Here is a 17,377-nt window from a genome sequence, read left to right as displayed (position 1 = left end):
TATACCTACATTACCTACCCACAATAGATCAAGTAGCTATAATCAGAGACTTGTAGAACTTGTTATTAAAATTAATTAATTCATCTAAATTATTAAACTGCGATTACATACCGTAATTTATTACAGGGTTTATACGCTTTTCCGGAATGAAAATCTATCACTATTCCAGAAAACTTCCACGAATTTTCCAGAAAATTAGGGGGCCGAGGTACTTGAAAAACAGTAACACCCAGATTTATGAACAAAATGCTGGCTCTTAAGTTCGTGCTAAGCATAGCCTCAAGGCGTTTGATTGGTCAATTTTGACTTGAGACTGATCTAAGAACGATCATTCTTGTTCATAAATACGAGTGTAAGACTCAGATACAAAAAGTTGTGAGGTCTTGACAAACAGAAAATAAGTCAAATATAAACAAAGAATTTATGGTGGGAAAGGGACGTTTTATGAAAAATAAAATCCCATCCCCCTACTGTTGTCATGGGATTTTTCTCGAAAAATCTCGTCCTCAACACGCTCCCCTGTGCTAGATCCCCCATTTTCTTGAAATTGATTTGTGAATTTTGTGAAAACGACAAGAAAAAGTGAATCATTAGCAAATTATCTCACGAATTCTGGTTTTTGTGTAATTTCTGGACTGAAAAGGTAAGTTAAAACATCTCCAACTCATCCCTGAAGAAATCACTCCCTCCTGAATGAATTCAGTTGAAAAATTTCACTTCCTGAGGTAGGTACTACCATTCTTTGTTATGATACCTAGCCACTTAGGGGATAAAGAAATCACATAACTTTTGTGAATATCCACGGATCTGATAGGTACTTGAGCATTCTTGTCGAAAAGGTAAGTTCAAACAACTACAACTCATCCCTGAAGAAATCACTCCCTCCTGAGTTCAGTCGTTTGAAAAATTTCACTTCCTGAGGTACCTACTACCATTCTTTGTTATGATTATGATACCTAGCCACTTAGGGGATAAAGAAATCACATAACTTTTGTGAATATCCACGGATCTGATAGGTACTTGAGCATTCTTGTCTAAAAGGTAAGTTAAAACATCTCCAACTCATCCCTGAAGAAATCACTCCTTCCTGAGTTCAGTCGTTTGAAAAATTTCACTTCCTGAGGTACTACCATTCTTTGTTATGATACCTAGCCACTTAGGGGATAAAGAAATCACATACCTAACTTTTGTGAATATCCACGGATCTGATAGGTACTTGAGCATTCTCTTCACATTTGATTGAAACTCTTGCTTTTATTTAGTACAGCTGTGTCTTCTCACAATCCTACTTGTGCATAAGCACACAGAGTTCAGAAATGGTCCAAGTGACGTTAGAATTAAGGCACCAGTGATGTAACTGTTTTTCTCAAACCCTTCTCCATTCTTGTCACATTCGATCGAAACTCTTGCTTTTATTTAGTACAGCTGTGTCTTCTCACAATCCTACTCGTGCATAAGCACACAGAGTTCAGAAATGGTCCAAGTGACGTTAGAATTAAGGCACCAGTGATGTAACTGTTTTTCTCAAACCCTTCTCTTTTCAGATTCACCCAACAGGTCTCCATCATGCCTCTTTTTGACTTTGAATCCAATCCGCACCTAGCTCAGTGCCTCTGGTGTGACAGCAATGGGGGAGACAATCGTAATGCCATATTTGCAATGATTGCGGGTACATTGTTTTTCACGGGATGGTGGTTCATTATTGACGCTGTTGCTGTGGCTGCCAGTTTCCCCTTCTCTTATCACTTGATGGGAATTATCGGGACAATTTCATTGTTCATGATCAATGCAGTGTCAAATGCTCAGATGAGAGGGGACTCGTACTCTGGTAAGAAACTGTGATAGGATTATTTGTTTCGTTTATTTTATAAGTCAAGAAAAAAAAAAAATATTTTATTCCAACTTTTCCCTTTTTTCCTGTAATATTTTGTCTTAACTTGTGAATCATGATTGTGATAGGTATGCAAAGTTATTTATGGGAAAAAACCTAGAGCTAGCCTAATTTTAATATTAATTAAATCCCATTTATTTTTTAGGTGGATGTTTTGGTCCACAAGGAGCTCGAGTCTGGCTGTTTGTTGGATTTGTCATGGGCTTTGCTGCCGTCATTGCTTCCTGCTGGATTCTGTACTCCGGATTTCTTTCCATCAAAGGAGCAGCTGTTTGGCCCGGATTTGAATTGGTGTTCCAGAACGTTTTCATCTTTGCTGCATCTCTTGTTTATAAATTTGGTAGACAGGAAGACCAATGGAGTTAAGTTGGTAAGAGTTCCATGAAAAGCAGAGCCCTTTTCTCCATACTCTGTAACTCTTCACACTGAAGATGTATAAGAAGTGAGGTATAAAAAGGAACAGCAATTATTCAGAAGCCATGACAATGAAAAAACAAAGCTTCTCTTTGTGTTTACCCTAACCCTATAAGAATACTGGTCACTGCTCAAATTGTGAAAGCTCCTTTTTTTGATTAACCTAACCCTATAATAACACTGAACACTGCCAAGCTGACTTCTGTACCTGAAATTGAGTGTTGATGCATTGATAGATCCAACGTTTGACTGAATACCGGGCTAGTTTGATTGTCTCTTCTTATGTTCTGATTGTTGGTTGAATAGTGACCTTGATTTTCTCTCTTCTGATTGAGCGTTGAATTCTGATTTTCTTTATCGTGATTGGTTGTTGAACAGAGCCTTGAGAGTCGACTTAGTGTGTGTGGCACAAGAAGATGAGGTTCTGAACAAGTACCTACCAAAGAAATGACTCTTTTTAGTGAACTACTCAATTAATGAGTCAGACCCTTGACTGAGTAATCCACTGAAAGTGTATTTACATAATTTAAAAACTGCAGAGTGAAAAGTTGCAGAGTATGAAGGAATAGGGCCCACGGTCATAGCTCATTTGTAACAGCTCCTTTTTGTAGTGATCCCATTGACATGACTTCTGAACAAGTACCTACCAAAGAAATGACTCTTTTTAGTGAACTACTCAATTAATGAGTCAGATCCTTGACTGAGTAATCCACTGAAAGTGTATTTACATAATTTAAAAACTGCAGAGTGAAAAGTTGCAGAGTATGAAGGAATAGGGCCCAGATATGTTTATAGAGATGATTTATATTTCCTATGTAAAATGAGTGCCAGCACTCCCTGTAATAACCAAAAAGCCATGAGATCACTTGAGTTCCTCTTAGGGGTTTTTGCTTCAGGCACTCTGCTAATATGTACATATTATGTAGTTAGGTAAGCTTCTATAAAAGTACATTCATACAAAATGTACATTCTATTATTTTTTTTAAAAGTCTCTGTATTGATACTTGGAGGCCCTTTACATACATCCTGATAGTAAAGTATATCAGGTCCCCCCCTTTCCCCCATGGAAAATATTTTGCATGCAAGAGAATGGTACGTACTTCCTTGATAAAAGTTAATGTATGTTTTTTTTTTCAGTATCAAGGGATAAATAATTAGATAAACTAATGGCTAGAACCATAATTAGAAATTATTTTGCATGCAAGAGAATGGTACATACTTCCTTGATAAAAGTCAATGTATGTTTTTTTTTTCAATATCAAAGGATAAATAATTAGACAAACTAATGGCTAGAACCATAATTATTAGATATTAAACTTAGGTTAACTCTTGAATGAAGCAATCTGATGGGTTGATTTCAAACTTTTTAGTCCGTCCTTCCTTTATTATTAAATTAAACTTAAGTTAACTCTTGAATGAAGCAATCTGATGGGTTGATTTCAAACTTTTTAGTCCATCCTTCCTTTATTATTACAATAGTAATAAAAAGGTATAAGGGACGGGCTATTGTATTTGCTTCGGTGTCATCTGTCACTCTTCAGTCTGTCCCCATAGAAGGACTTATCTTTTTACCAGGAAAACGAAAGTGGTGGTGCAAATTTTGTCCAGAAAACCATAAAGCCAAAAAACCAAAAAAACTGGTTTTTGAGGGAATGAGCTCTGATCTTGAAATTTGTCGTGACAACCTATGAACTCAAAGCGAGAAAGTTTTAGATAACACTTCAGTTGTTATTTTAAGACCAGTTTTAGCGTCACCTATGTTAAGCTACGCCGAGCTATAAAAAGGTATAAGGGACGGGCTATTGTATTTGCTTCGGTGTCATCTGTCACTCTTCAGTCTGTCCCCATAGAAGGACTTATTCAAACCTTGTCGACCTATATATCAAATTAAAGGTCTTTTTACCAGGAAAACGAAAGTGGTGGTGCAAATTTCGTCCAGAAAACCATAAAGCCAAAAAAAACTGGTTTTTGAGGGATTTTTTTCACATTTTCTCACACAAATGAGCTCTGATCTTGAAATTTGTCGTGACAACCTATGAACTCAAAGCGAGAAAGTTTTAGATAACACTTCAGTCGTTATTTTAAGACCAGTTTTACCGTCACCTATGTTAAGCTACGCCGAGCAAGGCCAATAAATGGATGTGTGACTTAAACCTTATATTGGGAATAAAGGGAGAACGGGCTCTAGTCTTGATTTTAAATCATTACATGAAAGTAAAATCAAAAAATCAAATCAAGAATGATAATAAACTGAATATTAAACAAATTAGGTAGGTACATAGGTACTGATTTTCTCTAATCACGATCGAATAAACTACGGGCTAAAAAATAACAAATTAGGTAGGTACATAGGTACTGATCAAATAAACTACGGGCTAAATATTTCCTGGAGGGACGGGCCCAGCTTGTTAACCAATCAATTTGCTTAATCCAAGAGTTCAACCTAAAACAAATTTAAACTCTAATTGTGTGTAAGCCATGACTGAGCATTAAGCAGAAGGTTGTTTCCATTTTGACCTTTTTTTCTGCTTGTTTTTCTTAGAAGCTAAGATTTTATACTTAAAATATTTTAGACAGCTATAATTATTTATTCAAATGCTAGATGTAAGGAATTTAATATACGGTTTACATTTAAATTTTTATTTGTAAAATCGATCTATCTACTTTTTCCTTCTCAAATTGATGATTTTTTTTTCCTTCAAACTCGGCCTTGGTAAACCACAGAAAAATTATTAAGAATTTGTATAAAACCTCTTTTCCATAGAATATAACTATACGCGTAGGTTATCTTGCTCAATTCAGACTTTTGGCCATACATTAGGCGGGAGCAAAGAGCCTCTTTCATAGAAAAAGTTAAGATTTTATACTTAAAATATTTTAGACAGCTATAATTATTTATTCAAATGCTAGATGTAAGGAATTTAATATATGGTTTACATTTAAATTTTCATTTGTAAAATCGATCTATCTACTTTTTCCTTCTCAAATTGATGATTTTTTTCAATATCAATGGATAAATAATTAGATAAACTAATGGCTAGAACCATAATTAGATATTAAACTTAGGTTAACTCTTGAATAAAGCAATCTGATGGGTTGATTTCATACTTTTTACTTAGTCCGTCCTTCCTTTATTATTACAATAGTAATAAAAAGGTATAAGGGACGGGCTATTGTATTCGCTTCGGTGTCATCTGTCCCCATAGAAGGACTTATCCAAAACTGGTCGACCTATATATCAAATTAAAGGTCTTTTTACCAGGAACACAAGGGCTAAATAATTCCCGGAGGGACGGGCCCAGCTTGTTAACCAATCAAATTGTTGACATTCTGACAGATTGCAGTCAGTCAGACCTGGAGCTAGGTCAGCCGGTCTGAGTGTGGGCATTACCTAGTTTATTATTATGTATTATTATTATTATTTATAGTCATTTTTCAACTGAAGGAATTTATCAATAAAGTCCTACCTCTTACCTAGTTTAGATATGATATTAGAATGAAGGAGCAGTATTCTCAAGTGTTTGCACCACTTATCCAATGCCTCTATCTTCTCTATATGTTCCTGATGGAGAGCTATCTCCTCCAGAGTACCAATCTCCTTGTCGTTGTGCTCGGCTCGCTTTCTGACCAGATCTTCTGAGACTAAAAGTGGAAAAGGAACATCAGTAAAGATGTTATTATAGGTAGCTCATTGACCTGTAGTCCAAAAAAGGTTGAGTTTTTTCAACTTCACGAATGAAATAATACGATTTTTAACTGGATGAATAATACGGTACATGTATAATTCAGAGTGTCTGTACAGGTTTTTGGGCCTCACCATTTTGTATTAGTATAAATTTCGGTTTGGGCTATGGGGCCCTTTTTGTGTGCTTTTTCAACTTCACGAATGAAATAATACGATTTTCAACTGGACGAATAATACGGTACATGTTTAATTCAGAGTGTCTGTACAGGTTTTTGGGCCTCACCATTTTGTATTAGTATAAATTTCGGTTTTTTCAACTTCACGAATGAAATAATACGATTTTTAACTGGACGAATAATACGGTACATGTTTAATTCAGAGTGTCTGTACAGGTTTTTGGGCCTCACCATTTTGTATTAGTATTAGTATAAATTTCGGTTTGGGCTATGGGGCCCTTTTTGTGTGTCCTGTATCATACTTACTTCGGACCATTTTATCAGCTCATGTGTCACCAGAAATACCTCACAGAGTGTGTCTGACTATGTGGCCCTTTTTGTGTGTCCTGTATCATACTTACTTCGGACCATTTTATCAGCTCATGTGTCACCAGAAATACCTCACAGAGTGTGTCTGCGTACTTCCTTGATAAAAGTCAATGTATGTTTTTTTTTCAATATCAAAGGATAAATAATTAGATAAACTAATGGCTAGAACCATAATTAGATATTAAACTTAGGTTAACTCTTGAATGAAGCAATCTGATGGGTTGATTTCAAACTTTTTAGTCCGTCCTTCCTTTATTATTATCTCGGTGGAATTCTGATTGGTTTGATTGCTGAAAGCAAATGGGATTTTTGTGAGAGACTGCATCTTCGATTTCGGGACGATAAGACCATAGCAGTTACAGTTCCCTTTGTCAAACCTCTTAAAAAAAAAATATGCCTTTTTTGAAGCCATTTTAACAAGTTTTTTTTTTTTTTTTTTTTTTTTAAATACTAGCTCAGGATTATCTGGTAGGAGAAAAACACGAACTCAAATGAACTGTGAACAAGAGATGAAGAAAGCCAACCCAGTATTATGTAGTTAGGTAAGCTTCTATAAAAGTACATTCATACAAAATGTACATTCTATTATTTTTTTAACAAGTCTCTGTATTGATACACCAACCCAGTAGGGTAGGTAAGGTGGACAATGTTACCATGGCAACCAATAAACAAGAAGAAAATGGAACGAAGGTAGAGGGAGGAGTCACTGGAAAGCTATGTGGCATATTGCATAACTAGATTAGTTACCAGGCGCTCATAAAAATTCGACTGATACTTGGTATGTTTATGTTGCCAGCTGTCAGCCTAGTTAGGTCTCGTTTTATGGTAGACTTTAAAATAAACTTCAATATTATTATTATTATTATCATCAGTAGCAGTTCCCTCTATCAAGTCTTTTTTTTTAGGGCCTGGGCCTTGAATCTGAAGAAAATAACAATAGAGCTCTATTTGCATTGACAATAATTAAGGTAATAAATATTTTATTTAAATATAAACTCTCTATACAGTTTAACATTGAAAAAAAAAACATATTTTTAATATTATAAAAAAAACCAAGCAGTATACAACATATGGTACAACGATTATTAGATCGATTAGCAAGAGCTAATCTCAAAGCAAAATTTAAATAAATGATAACAGAACTACCCACAGATCCGTTTACAAGCGATGTACACTTCACGATTCAGTTTAGAGTTAGAGTTCCCGATGTCATGATTGATAATGGACTTGAGTTTCGCTTCAAACTCGTAACACACACGGAGGTCGTCGTTGTTCAGTTTACAACAGTAGATAAGCTCCCACAGGAACAAGATGAACTTGATCTCCAAGTTATTGTTAACAAACAGGTTGGTAAGTATCTCCTTACAGATCTGATTTAAAGCTAAGAAGTTTTCATCTATTTTTGTCCTGTCTTTATTGCATACAACATTGCAGTTCGCAAAAAAAAATGTTTGAAGTTGCCATTTTTACTTTCCTTATCCTATAGGAAGGAAAGTAATGTAATCGGGTTCGATGGTCAGTTTTTAGTGAAAAAAATACGTTTTGAGGTCTCTGAACCTAAATCCAAAGTTTCAGCCATTGGTCCGTGTGTGTGTGTGTGTGTGTGTCTGTCCGTTTGTAAACAAAATATCTCGAGATCGGTAAGAGCTAGAGACTTGAAATTTGTTTGAAGTTGCCATTTTTACTTTCCTTATCCTATAGGAAGAAAAGTCATGTAATCAGGTTCGATGGTCAGTTTTTAGTGAAAAAATACGTTTTGAGGTCTCTGAACCTAAATCCAAAGTTTCAGCCATTGGTCCGTGTGTGTGTGTCTGTCCGTCTGTAAACAAAATATCTCGAGATCGGTAAGAGCTAGAGACTTGAAATTTACTCGAAAGATGTGTAATACCCCTATACCTACATTACCTACCCACAATAGATCAAGTAGCTATAATCAGAGACTTGTAGAACTTGTTATTAAAATTAATTAATTCATCTAAATTATTAAACTGCGATTACATACCGTATTATTACAGGGTTTATACGCTTTTCCGGAATGAAAATCTATCACTATTCCAGAAAACTTCCACGAATTTTCCAGAAAATTAGGGGGCCGAGGTACTTGAAAAACAGTAACACCCAGATTTATGAACAAAATGCTGGCTCTTAAGTTCGTGCTAAGCATGTGTAATACCGGGCACTTTTACGTTCAGACGGTCTGTCAGACCAAGTCGAAACGTGTAGGGCGGAAAAAACTTCGGACCTGACACCCATATTTATGAACAAAATGCTGGCTCTTAAGTTCGTGCTAAGCATAGTCTCAAGGCGTTTGATTGGTCAATTTTGACTTAAGACTGATCTAAGAACGATCATTCTTGTTCATAAATACGAGTGTAAGTCTCTCAGATGGTCTTATTACATTATTCCTGTGCTAATACGTATTACATATTGAAAAAAGGCCAAAGGGGTAACTGTAATGAAAAAAAAAAAAAAAAAAAAAAAAAAGGGGGGCCAAAAAACGTCATGTACAGGATAATATTATTAAACATCTGCGTATTATTGCTCACGTTAGAGTCACTCGTGATAATCCGCGTCACTACATTGATCAGAATGGAATCTATGGTATCCAACAGAACATCGTACTCCGTAATCACTGCCGTCTCTTGTAGAGAATCCCCTAGGTCACCCCGCATCTCATGGGCGATCTTAATAAGCACCTTGAGCAAACACTGAACTAGCCCGTAGTCATTAACCACCTTGTTGAGATTGTGTGACGTCATTTTCTTGACTAGTTTCTCAATGAACCGCAACAATTGCAGACACAAGTGGAACTTATTAATCGAGATATTCAAGTCATGTAAAGGATAATATTGTTGAACATCTGTGTATTGTTGCTTACATTAGAGTCACTCGTGATAATCCGCGTCACTACATTGATCAGAATGGAATCTATCGTATCCAACAGAACATCGTACTCCGTAATCACTGCCGTCTCTTGTAGAGAATCCCCTAGGTCACCCCGCATTTCATGGGCGATCTTAATAAGCACCTTGAGCAAACACTGAACTAGCCCGTAGTCATTGACCACCTTGTTCAGATTGTGTGACGTCATTTTCTTCACTAGTTTTTCAATGAACCGCAACAATTGCAGACACAAGTGGAACTTATTAATCGAGATATTCAGCAGGCTTAGTATGAGAGGCACCGCACTCATTTGTTTCGGCGACAGATTAATCTGTTCTATGTAGTTCAGCTGCTCTTGTATGGGCAACCAATGGCAATCGGTTAAGAACATCACACAGGCGTTAGCAAGGTCCATACTTGGAGGGTATAGAGAAATCTGATTGGACAGCAAATAGAATCCTTTATTCCTGTACATAAACTCGGCAAGGTCATCCTCACTGCTTCTTTGGAGATAGGAGTATATGAGTTTCATAAGAGAGATCCGTATCTTCACATCCCTATGGTTGGCCAGGATTAGAAGTATATCAAGCGTGATGATCTTATTAACAGAGAAATCTGATTGGACAGCAAATAGAATCCTTTATTCCTGTACATAAATTCGGCAAGGTCATCCTCACTGCTTCTTTGCAGATAGGAATATATGAGTTTCATAAGAGAGATCCGTATCTTCACATCCCTATGGTTGGCCAGGATTAGAAGTATATCAAGCGTGATGATCTTATTAATACCTTGAGCAAACACTGAACTAGCCCGTAGTCATTGACCACCTTGTTCAGATTGTGTGACGTCATTTTCTTGACTAGTTTCTCAATGATAGGGTTAAGAGAGAGAGGAGAGAGAGAGGAGAGAGAGAGAGAGGAAAGAGAGAGGAGAGAGAGAGAGAGGAGAGAGAGAGAGAGAGAGAGAAAGGTTCCTTTTAAAAGCACAAGGACCACCCGAACCCAACCACGCACAAGGTTGATAAATTTCATTTCAATGATCCACTGGAAACTGGTACATTTCACCTGCTTTGGCCGCTGACTATCAGAAAGGTTGTGTAATAAATAAACATGCAGTGTTCTTACGGGACTACCACAAAAAATCCCAGACAAAGCCCAAAAAAATCCCAGAAATCCCTCATTTTTTTGTTTTGAAAATCCCTTAAAATTCCCTTAATCCTTATTTAATAAATTTCTTAAATTAGTACCTTCTTCTAGTTCTACACTTCTACTATACGTACCTTAAAACATGTACACAGATAGAGCAAACTGTAACAATGGAGGTCTTATCGTCCCGAAATCGAAGAGAGAATGAGGAAAGGATAGGCGAAAACAATGTTTAGGATAAAATTCGCTGGTTCCTTTTAAAAGCACAAGGACCACCCGAACCCAACCACGCACAAGGTTGCTTAATTTCACTTCAATGATCCATTGGAAACTGGTACATTTCACCTGCTTTGGCCGCTGACTATCAGAAAGGTTGTGTAATAAATAAACATGCAGTGTTAGTTCCTTTTAAAAGCACAAGGACCACCCGAACCCAACCACGCACAAGGTTGATACATTTCATTTCAATGTTCCATTGGAAACTGGTACGTTTCACCTGCTTTGGCCGCTGACTATGAGAAAGGTTGTGTAACAAATAAACATGAACAGTTGAACACCGATAGAACACACTGTAACAATGGAGGTCTTATCGTCCCGAAATCGAAGAGAGAATGAGGAAAGGATAGGCGAAAACAATGTTTAGGATAAAGTTCGCTCCGGGCGGGAATCGAACCCGCCACCTGGAGCTGACAAGGCAGACACGCTACCCTAAAATATAACTAGGCAGGCTTCTAAAAACTTTACTTAAACAAATTAATCAGGATTCTACCTAAAAAGGCCATGTTCTTTTTTTTATTTTAATTTTTTACCACTTACTTTTAGTGTTTTATTATTTTTAAGTGTAGTTAAGTGTAGGGACTTGTATAAAATGGGTAGAATTCTACCTAAAAAGGCCATGTTCTTTTCCTTTTATTTTAATTTTTTATTACCACTTACTTTTAGTGTTTTATTATTTTTAAGTGTAGTTAAGTGTAGGGACTTGTATAAAATGGGTAGCCCCCGTTAATTTAAATTATAATTTTACTATTTCTTTAAATACTTACAGGTTAAAATGCATGAGGATGTCAGAAAAAAAAAAGATCCCTACAGAGCCCCCATTGGGAAACGATTGGGCCAAATTTAATGAGGAAAATTTTCAAAAACAACTTTTTCAGGGTTAGATAGGTGACTTACAAATTTCATTTTAGGAAACATGGTCAAGTTATTTTAGGAAATTGGACTTTTTTTTTTTTTTTTAGCTCAGGGTTAGATAGGTGACTTACAAATTTTATTTTAGGAAACATGGTCAAGTTATTTTAGGAAATTGGACATTTTTTTTAGCCTTCAGGAAATTTTGTAAGTCACCTTACCCTAAAAGACCCAACAATTGGGACCGAAAGATGATAGGGGCTCAAAAGACAAACGTATGTAAATACAGTATCACTGGGTTCATTCAATATTTCATTTTTTTTCAATTACCTGTATTATTTATCGTACGGAGGTTTAATGTTTTCAAATTCCCTACCTGTAAATGTCTCAGTATGGCCGTCTGTTTATCAAGCAACACCTCATACGAGGCATAGGTCAGCTTATTATTCATACAATATTTCACCAGCCGGGTCAAATCGGGGGCCAAATTGCCCACTTCACACTCGGTCAAATTACTAGCAGACGGCCCCAGGGAGTAGAGAATCAAACAGGGTAGGAGCTGGTTCAGACAGGGCGTGCGAAAGGCGGTCAGGTTGGTGAGGGAGAGGGTGGGAGAGGGGCAGAGCTTGTCCCCGAGGAGGATGCACATCGGACGACTTTTCCGGATGAGAATGCCTGAAAAAAGAGAAAAAAAAACTTGGCAACATTTTTCTACACAAAGGGTTTTTTAGTGGGATATCATCGATTTTTTCCCTTTGTTCAGCGTAATGCAGTTTAGACTGATGGGAAAGAGGGACTTTTCAGTCCTATTCGGGCAGAATGAACAAGGAATATAACTAATAAGAATAACTATCCTATTTGGACAGAATAATATTCTATTCTTTTTCTTACCTTGAAATTCAGCACCAGGTCCACATTAATGATCATCCGTTTACTCTACCTACTTGGGTATTTGGCGTCAATTTTCCCCAACAAAAATGGTTTTTAGATAGTACTTGTACTATGAGAGGATAGTAATCAGTATGATTCACTGAATGGGATAGTACTTACTTTAAGCATGCTCAGGCTGGGTTTACATCGGGGTGTGGATAGTACTTGTACTATGAGAGGATAGTAATCAGTATGATTCACTGAATGGGATAGTACTTACTTTAAGCATGCTCAGGCTGGGTTTACATCGGGGTGTGGATAGTACTTGTACTATGAGAGGATAGTAATCAGTATGATTCACTGAATGGGATAGTACTTACTTTAAGCATGCTCAGGCTGGGTTTACATCGGGGTGTGGATAGTACTTGTACTATGAGAGGATAGTAATCAGTATGATTCACTGAATGGGATAGTACTTACTTTAAGCATGCTCAGGCTGGGTTTACATCGGGGTGTGGATAGTACTTGTACTATGAGAGGATAGTAATCAGTATGATTCACTGAATGGGATAGTACTTACTTTAAGCATGCTCAGGCTGGGTTTACATCGGGGTGTGGATAGTACTTGTACTATGAGAGGATAGTAATCAGTATGATTCACTGAATGAGAGAGGAGATCAGATACTTTAAGTACGATATCTAAAGCTTTAGCTTGGTCCTCGGCACATGACTCGATCTCAACAACCTGGAACAGAAAGTTTTTTAAAATATTAAACTAGTAAAAATAACCTATTTATTTAATTTAACAACTGCGATCAGTAGATATGTATGATTAGTAAGGACGTTGAAAAAAAAGAGGATTAGATCCCACAACTGTAATAAATGAGGAGAACTTCAGAGAAAAAATAATATTTTATTAAAACATGGTGGAGAGACTTTGTTCACGAAAAGCTGTCGGTCTAAATTTTCAAAATCAGGAAATGGGTGGAAATATCCGTTTAGGCCGGGGGCCACACAGTAAGTTTAACACGGTTTAAGTTTAACTCTCGGATTAAGCAATATGATTGGTTGATTTTTAGAAAAAATTGGCCAATCAGATTGCTAAATCCGAGAGTTAAACTTACGGCATTTAAACTCACTTTGTGGCCCCGGGGTAAGTTCTTAAGTTTTTGCCAGCAAACGAAAATCAGAAGATGCTTGAAAATAACCTATTTTTTTTCTTTCTTTACTCACCCTCGCGAACAGGAACAGGAAGGTGTGCAGGCCGGCCACATCGGTCACGGCGGTGCTCAGCCCTGCACAGCGCTCACTCTGAACGCCGCCCGCGTAGATGTTCACCCGCGTCACTATAGGGAAGCGTTGCGCGGGCCGCGTGTCCTGGGAGAGGGCCTTGAAGAACCCCTGAGGCTGCGAGGGTAGGAGGCCGATGGTGGGTGTGGTGAGGGCCGGAGGGTACAGGGCCACGGTGGTGGGTGTGCGCGAGGAGTAGATGAGAAGCAGATGTTCCTGAGAGGGAAACACGAAATCGTCATAATCGCAAATATACATGGGTTTTACCCGTTCATTTGTTAATCAATCAATCAATCTATCAATCAAAATGTTCTTCCAAGGAGTTTAGCAACAGAATTAATGTAAATTCTACCTATGTTTTCATAATTTTACTATTTCTTTAAATACTTACAGGTTAAAATGCATCGAGGATGTCAGAAAAAAAAGATCCTTACAGAGCCCCCATTGGGAAACGATTGGGCCAAATTTAATGAGGAAAATTTTCGAAAACAACTTTTTCAGGGTTAGATAGGTGACTTACAAATTTTATTTTAGGAAACATGGTCAAGTTATTTTTAGGAAATTGGACATTTTTTTTAGCCTTCAGGAAATTTTGTAAGTCATCTTACCCTCAAAGACCCAACAATTGGGGCCGAAAGATGATACGAGCTCAAAAGACAAACGTAGGTATGTAAATACAGTATCACTGGGTTCATTCAATATTTCATTTTTTTTCAATTACCTGTATTATTTATCGTACGGAGGTTTAATGTTTTCAAATTCCCTACCTGTAAATGTCTCAGTATGGCCGTCTGTTTATCAAGCAACACCTCATACGAGGCATAGGTCAGCTTATTATTCATACAATATTTCACCAGCCGGGTCAAATCGGGGGCCAAATTGCCCACTTCACACTCGGTCAAATTACTAGCAGACGGCCCCAGGGAGTAGAGAATCAAACAGGGTAGGAGCTGGTTCAGACAGGGCGTGCGAAAGGCGGTCAGGTTGGTGAGGGAGAGGGTGGGAGAGGGGCAGAGCTTGTCCCCGAGGAGGATGCACATCGGGCGACTTTTCCGGATGAGAATGCCTGAAAAAAGAGAAAAAAAAACTTGGCAACATTTTTCCATACAAAGGGTTTTTTAGTGGGATATCATCGATTTTTTCCCCTTTGTTCAGCGTGATGCAGTTTAGACTGATGGGAAAGAGGGACTTTTCAGTCCTATTCGGACAGAATAAACAAGGAATATAACTAATAAGAATAACTATCCTATTTGGACAGAATAATATTCCATTCTTTTTCTTACCTTGAAATTTAGCACCAGATCCACATTAATGATCATCCGTTTACTCTACCTACTTGTGTATTTGGCGTCAATTTTACCCAACAAAAATGGTTTTTAAGTGCGATATCACTACTTTTTTTCCATTATCCAACTTACCTTGAAAGAGTAGCGCTGCACTATAGTGACAATTATCATTCAGCACCAGGTCCACATTGATGATCACCCGCTTACTCTTCGTCTGCAGTGTATCCTTGATACTAACACAGAACATATCGTACTCATTATACCGCAGGCACTTGGGCACCGTCTGTTCATTGAGTAGTTCGTAGGAATTCCGCTCGGGGCGCGTCAGTCGAATGATGAGATCGCTTTTGTCGGCGTAGAATTCGATGAGGAAACCTTCATAGCCAATAGACAGGAGGTGGTAGGGTTTGGACGGGTGCGGGGTAGGAGCAGGGGTGGACGTCTCTTCGAGAAGATACCAGAACGAAATGGAGATACCTGTAGTTGAAGAAAAAATGGATGAAGGTTTGAGATATATTTATTAGCATTTAAGAGATATATGTTTGCATACTTGGCCTTAAATTTCCCTCACACAATGTGTTTTTTGATGGGATATCACCGATTTTTCTCCTTCATATTGAGAGGTTTTATTTGGCGTTTTCCTAGGTTTCGATAAATGTTTACATATAAAATTACCTGTTAAACATAATATAAACATAAGACCTTGTTTAGACTGCGGAAGTGAAGGGACTTTCCAGTTTCTTTCTACCAGCATAAACAAGGTATAAGATAGGATAAGAAATTTTCTTACCTTGTACCCACAGTGCCCAGCCCAGATCACACGTGATGGGTATACACACGGCACTCGTGTTCCAAGGCGACACCATTCCGTTCTTATCATACGACTGCATCATGGAGTAGGACAACTTATTTGACAGCGGCTCCAAGTCTAGCTGACACGGCTTCAGATGTCGGCACGGCGGAAGCAGCTTCATGCTGAACTCCGGGTGAGTTTTGTGCTGTGTCACAAGACTTTGCAGGGTGTCCAGAATGAACAAGTCGCTGGTTTCCTCCGAGTCGTGGGCTCCGAGCTTCTGTAATGCAATGGAGAAGTAAAATGTAAAGGCTGAAAAACCATAACTCTATTTCGTGTTGATAGAGGCTGAACGGGCCTTCGAACTCTTGACGTTCGCGAGCCTAGTTAGCTTGGTTGGTAGAGCGTCTGCCTTCTGCCTTGAAAGCGCTAGGCCGCGGGTTCGATGACCGCTCGAGGTGGATTTTATCCTGAACCAATAATGTTCGTTCTCGGAACGGCTGGCTTTCCCGTATCCTGTCTTCCTTCGCTCTTCCATTTAGGGACGATAAGGCCTTAGCAGTTACATCAAACCTCTTTAAAAAAAACTACCCTTGTTCAAAGCCACAAAAGATCTAAATCTAGGGCTTAAGCACCCGATAGATCCTAGAAGTAGGGCCTACTTCTACCAATACTACCCTCGTTGAAACACAGTCCATTCTCACCTTATAAGCATAAGTAGTGCTTTATTTAGATTTTAGACTGTCAGCTTAAAACAAGTAGTTCCATTATACCAACAGTTTAATTGAGCACCTCTTTCTTTCACTCTTCTCGTTTATTTCTCTTTGGAACTCCCGCGCATGCGTAGACCCGCTCTTCTCATCTCTTTGCTCTCCGTGGGAGCTGATTTTTCGTCCATTGTTGACAATATAATGAAGGACAATATCGATGGCGGTAATGATGTGGGAAGAGAAGAGGATGGTGCACTTGTGTTTGTTAGTGGAGGTGTGGATGTGATCGCTGGGTGGAAGGTTGTCCGGCGAGGATTTGGTGGACGTGTAAGAGGAGTTGTTGGATCTATGGAGGAGAGAAAAAGGTAGAATAGAATATAAATACGTGTTTTTTTTTAAGTTTCCATTTTTTGATAATACAACATATCGAACAGAACATAAAAAATTATAGGTAAATGTTGGAGTCTAAGCTAGGTCTAAAGCACACAGTCAGCGGCCGTCGATTGATGTCGACGGAAACCGTCCACCCCACCTCGACAACATAGATTCACCTCGTCGATCGACGGCCGTCGACTATATGTGGACAGGGACACAGCTTTAAGAATTTTTAAATCTTTTTTTTTTTATATATATATATCCCAGCCTAGTTGGCTTGGAAGGTAGGGCGTCTGCACTGTAAGTGCTAGGTTGCGGGTTCGATTCCTGTCCGCGGCTTAAAAATAATAATAAAAAAACTT

General features: G+C 38.0%; 4 protein-coding genes across 5 annotated transcripts in view; 1 reads left to right on the top strand and 3 right to left on the bottom strand.

Moving 5' to 3' along the window:
• The first annotated feature begins 511 nt into the window (after nucleotides 1–511).
• LOC103515350 (transmembrane protein 50A-like) lies at nucleotides 512–2,486 on the top strand. Of its 2 annotated transcripts, none has more exons than XM_008480293.3 (3): nucleotides 512–643; nucleotides 1,558–1,828; nucleotides 2,037–2,486. In XM_008480293.3, exons 2-3 carry the CDS (start codon nucleotides 1,567–1,569, stop codon nucleotides 2,255–2,257), a joined length of 483 nt encoding a protein of 160 aa, XP_008478515.1. In that variant the 5' UTR covers nucleotides 512–643; nucleotides 1,558–1,566; the 3' UTR covers nucleotides 2,258–2,486. The 2 variants fall into 2 exon arrangements, with proteins under 2 accessions (XP_008478515.1, XP_008478514.1); XM_008480292.3 differs by having other exon boundaries at nucleotides 527–643; nucleotides 1,545–1,828.
• Nucleotides 2,487–5,200: 2,714 nt separating this feature from the next.
• On the bottom strand, nucleotides 5,201–6,529 carry LOC103515359 (protein tilB homolog). Its single transcript, XM_008480302.1, has 3 exons — nucleotides 6,473–6,529; nucleotides 5,780–5,947; nucleotides 5,201–5,211 (listed from the first exon to the last, which is right to left on the bottom strand). Exons 1-3 carry the CDS (start codon nucleotides 6,480–6,482, stop codon nucleotides 5,201–5,203), a joined length of 189 nt encoding a protein of 62 aa, XP_008478524.1. The 5' UTR covers nucleotides 6,483–6,529.
• A 2,833-nt stretch (nucleotides 6,530–9,362) lies between these two features.
• On the bottom strand, nucleotides 9,363–12,340 carry LOC113469984. Its single transcript, XM_026828086.1, has 3 exons — nucleotides 12,022–12,340; nucleotides 10,034–10,218; nucleotides 9,363–9,854 (listed from the first exon to the last, which is right to left on the bottom strand). The coding sequence occupies exons 1-3, from the start codon at nucleotides 12,338–12,340 to the stop codon at nucleotides 9,363–9,365; spliced, it is 996 nt and encodes a 331-aa protein (XP_026683887.1).
• A 347-nt stretch (nucleotides 12,341–12,687) lies between these two features.
• LOC103515349 overlaps nucleotides 12,688–17,377 on the bottom strand; it is a 28,758-nt gene continuing 24,068 nt past the window's right edge. Inside the window, exons 9-14 of the mRNA XM_008480291.2 lie at nucleotides 16,704–16,986; nucleotides 15,928–16,210; nucleotides 15,270–15,614; nucleotides 14,619–14,917; nucleotides 13,795–14,067; nucleotides 12,688–13,306 (exon numbers count right to left, since the gene is read on the bottom strand). Coding sequence (XP_008478513.2) covers nucleotides 13,109–13,306; nucleotides 13,795–14,067; nucleotides 14,619–14,917; nucleotides 15,270–15,614; nucleotides 15,928–16,210; nucleotides 16,704–16,986 — 1,681 coding nt within the window. The 3' untranslated portion in view covers nucleotides 12,688–13,108. The remainder of the gene's footprint in view (nucleotides 13,307–13,794; nucleotides 14,068–14,618; nucleotides 14,918–15,269; nucleotides 15,615–15,927; nucleotides 16,211–16,703; nucleotides 16,987–17,377) is intronic.

Source organism: Diaphorina citri, unplaced genomic scaffold, assembly GCF_000475195.1.
Source record: "Diaphorina citri unplaced genomic scaffold, Diaci psyllid genome assembly version 1.1 scaffold1325, whole genome shotgun sequence".
Classification (NCBI taxonomy): Eukaryota; Metazoa; Arthropoda; class Insecta; order Hemiptera; family Psyllidae; genus Diaphorina; species Diaphorina citri.
This window is presented reverse-complemented; position numbering and strand designations above follow the sequence as displayed.

Excerpts from the sequence above, each read along its gene's own strand:
- LOC103515350 (XM_008480293.3), top strand. The coding sequence starts at position 1,567 with ATGCCTCTTTTTGACTTTGAATCCAATCCGCACCTAGCTCAGTGCCTC. Across the intron at positions 1,829-2,036 it reads GAGAGGGGACTCGTACTCTG|GTGGATGTTTTGGTCCACAA; the intron begins GTAAGAAACTGT and ends TTTATTTTTTAG.
- LOC113469984 (XM_026828086.1), bottom strand. The coding sequence starts at position 12,340 with ATGTGCATCCTCCTCGGGGACAAGCTCTGCCCCTCTCCCACCCTCTCC. Across the intron at positions 10,219-12,021 it reads CCGTACGATAAATAATACAG|TGTTTGCTCAAGGTATTAAT; the intron begins GTAATTGAAAAA and ends GGGCTAGTTCAG. Across the intron at positions 9,855-10,033 it reads TCTATTTGCTGTCCAATCAG|ATTTCTCTATACCCTCCAAG; the intron begins ATTTCTCTGTTA and ends CTGTCCAATCAG.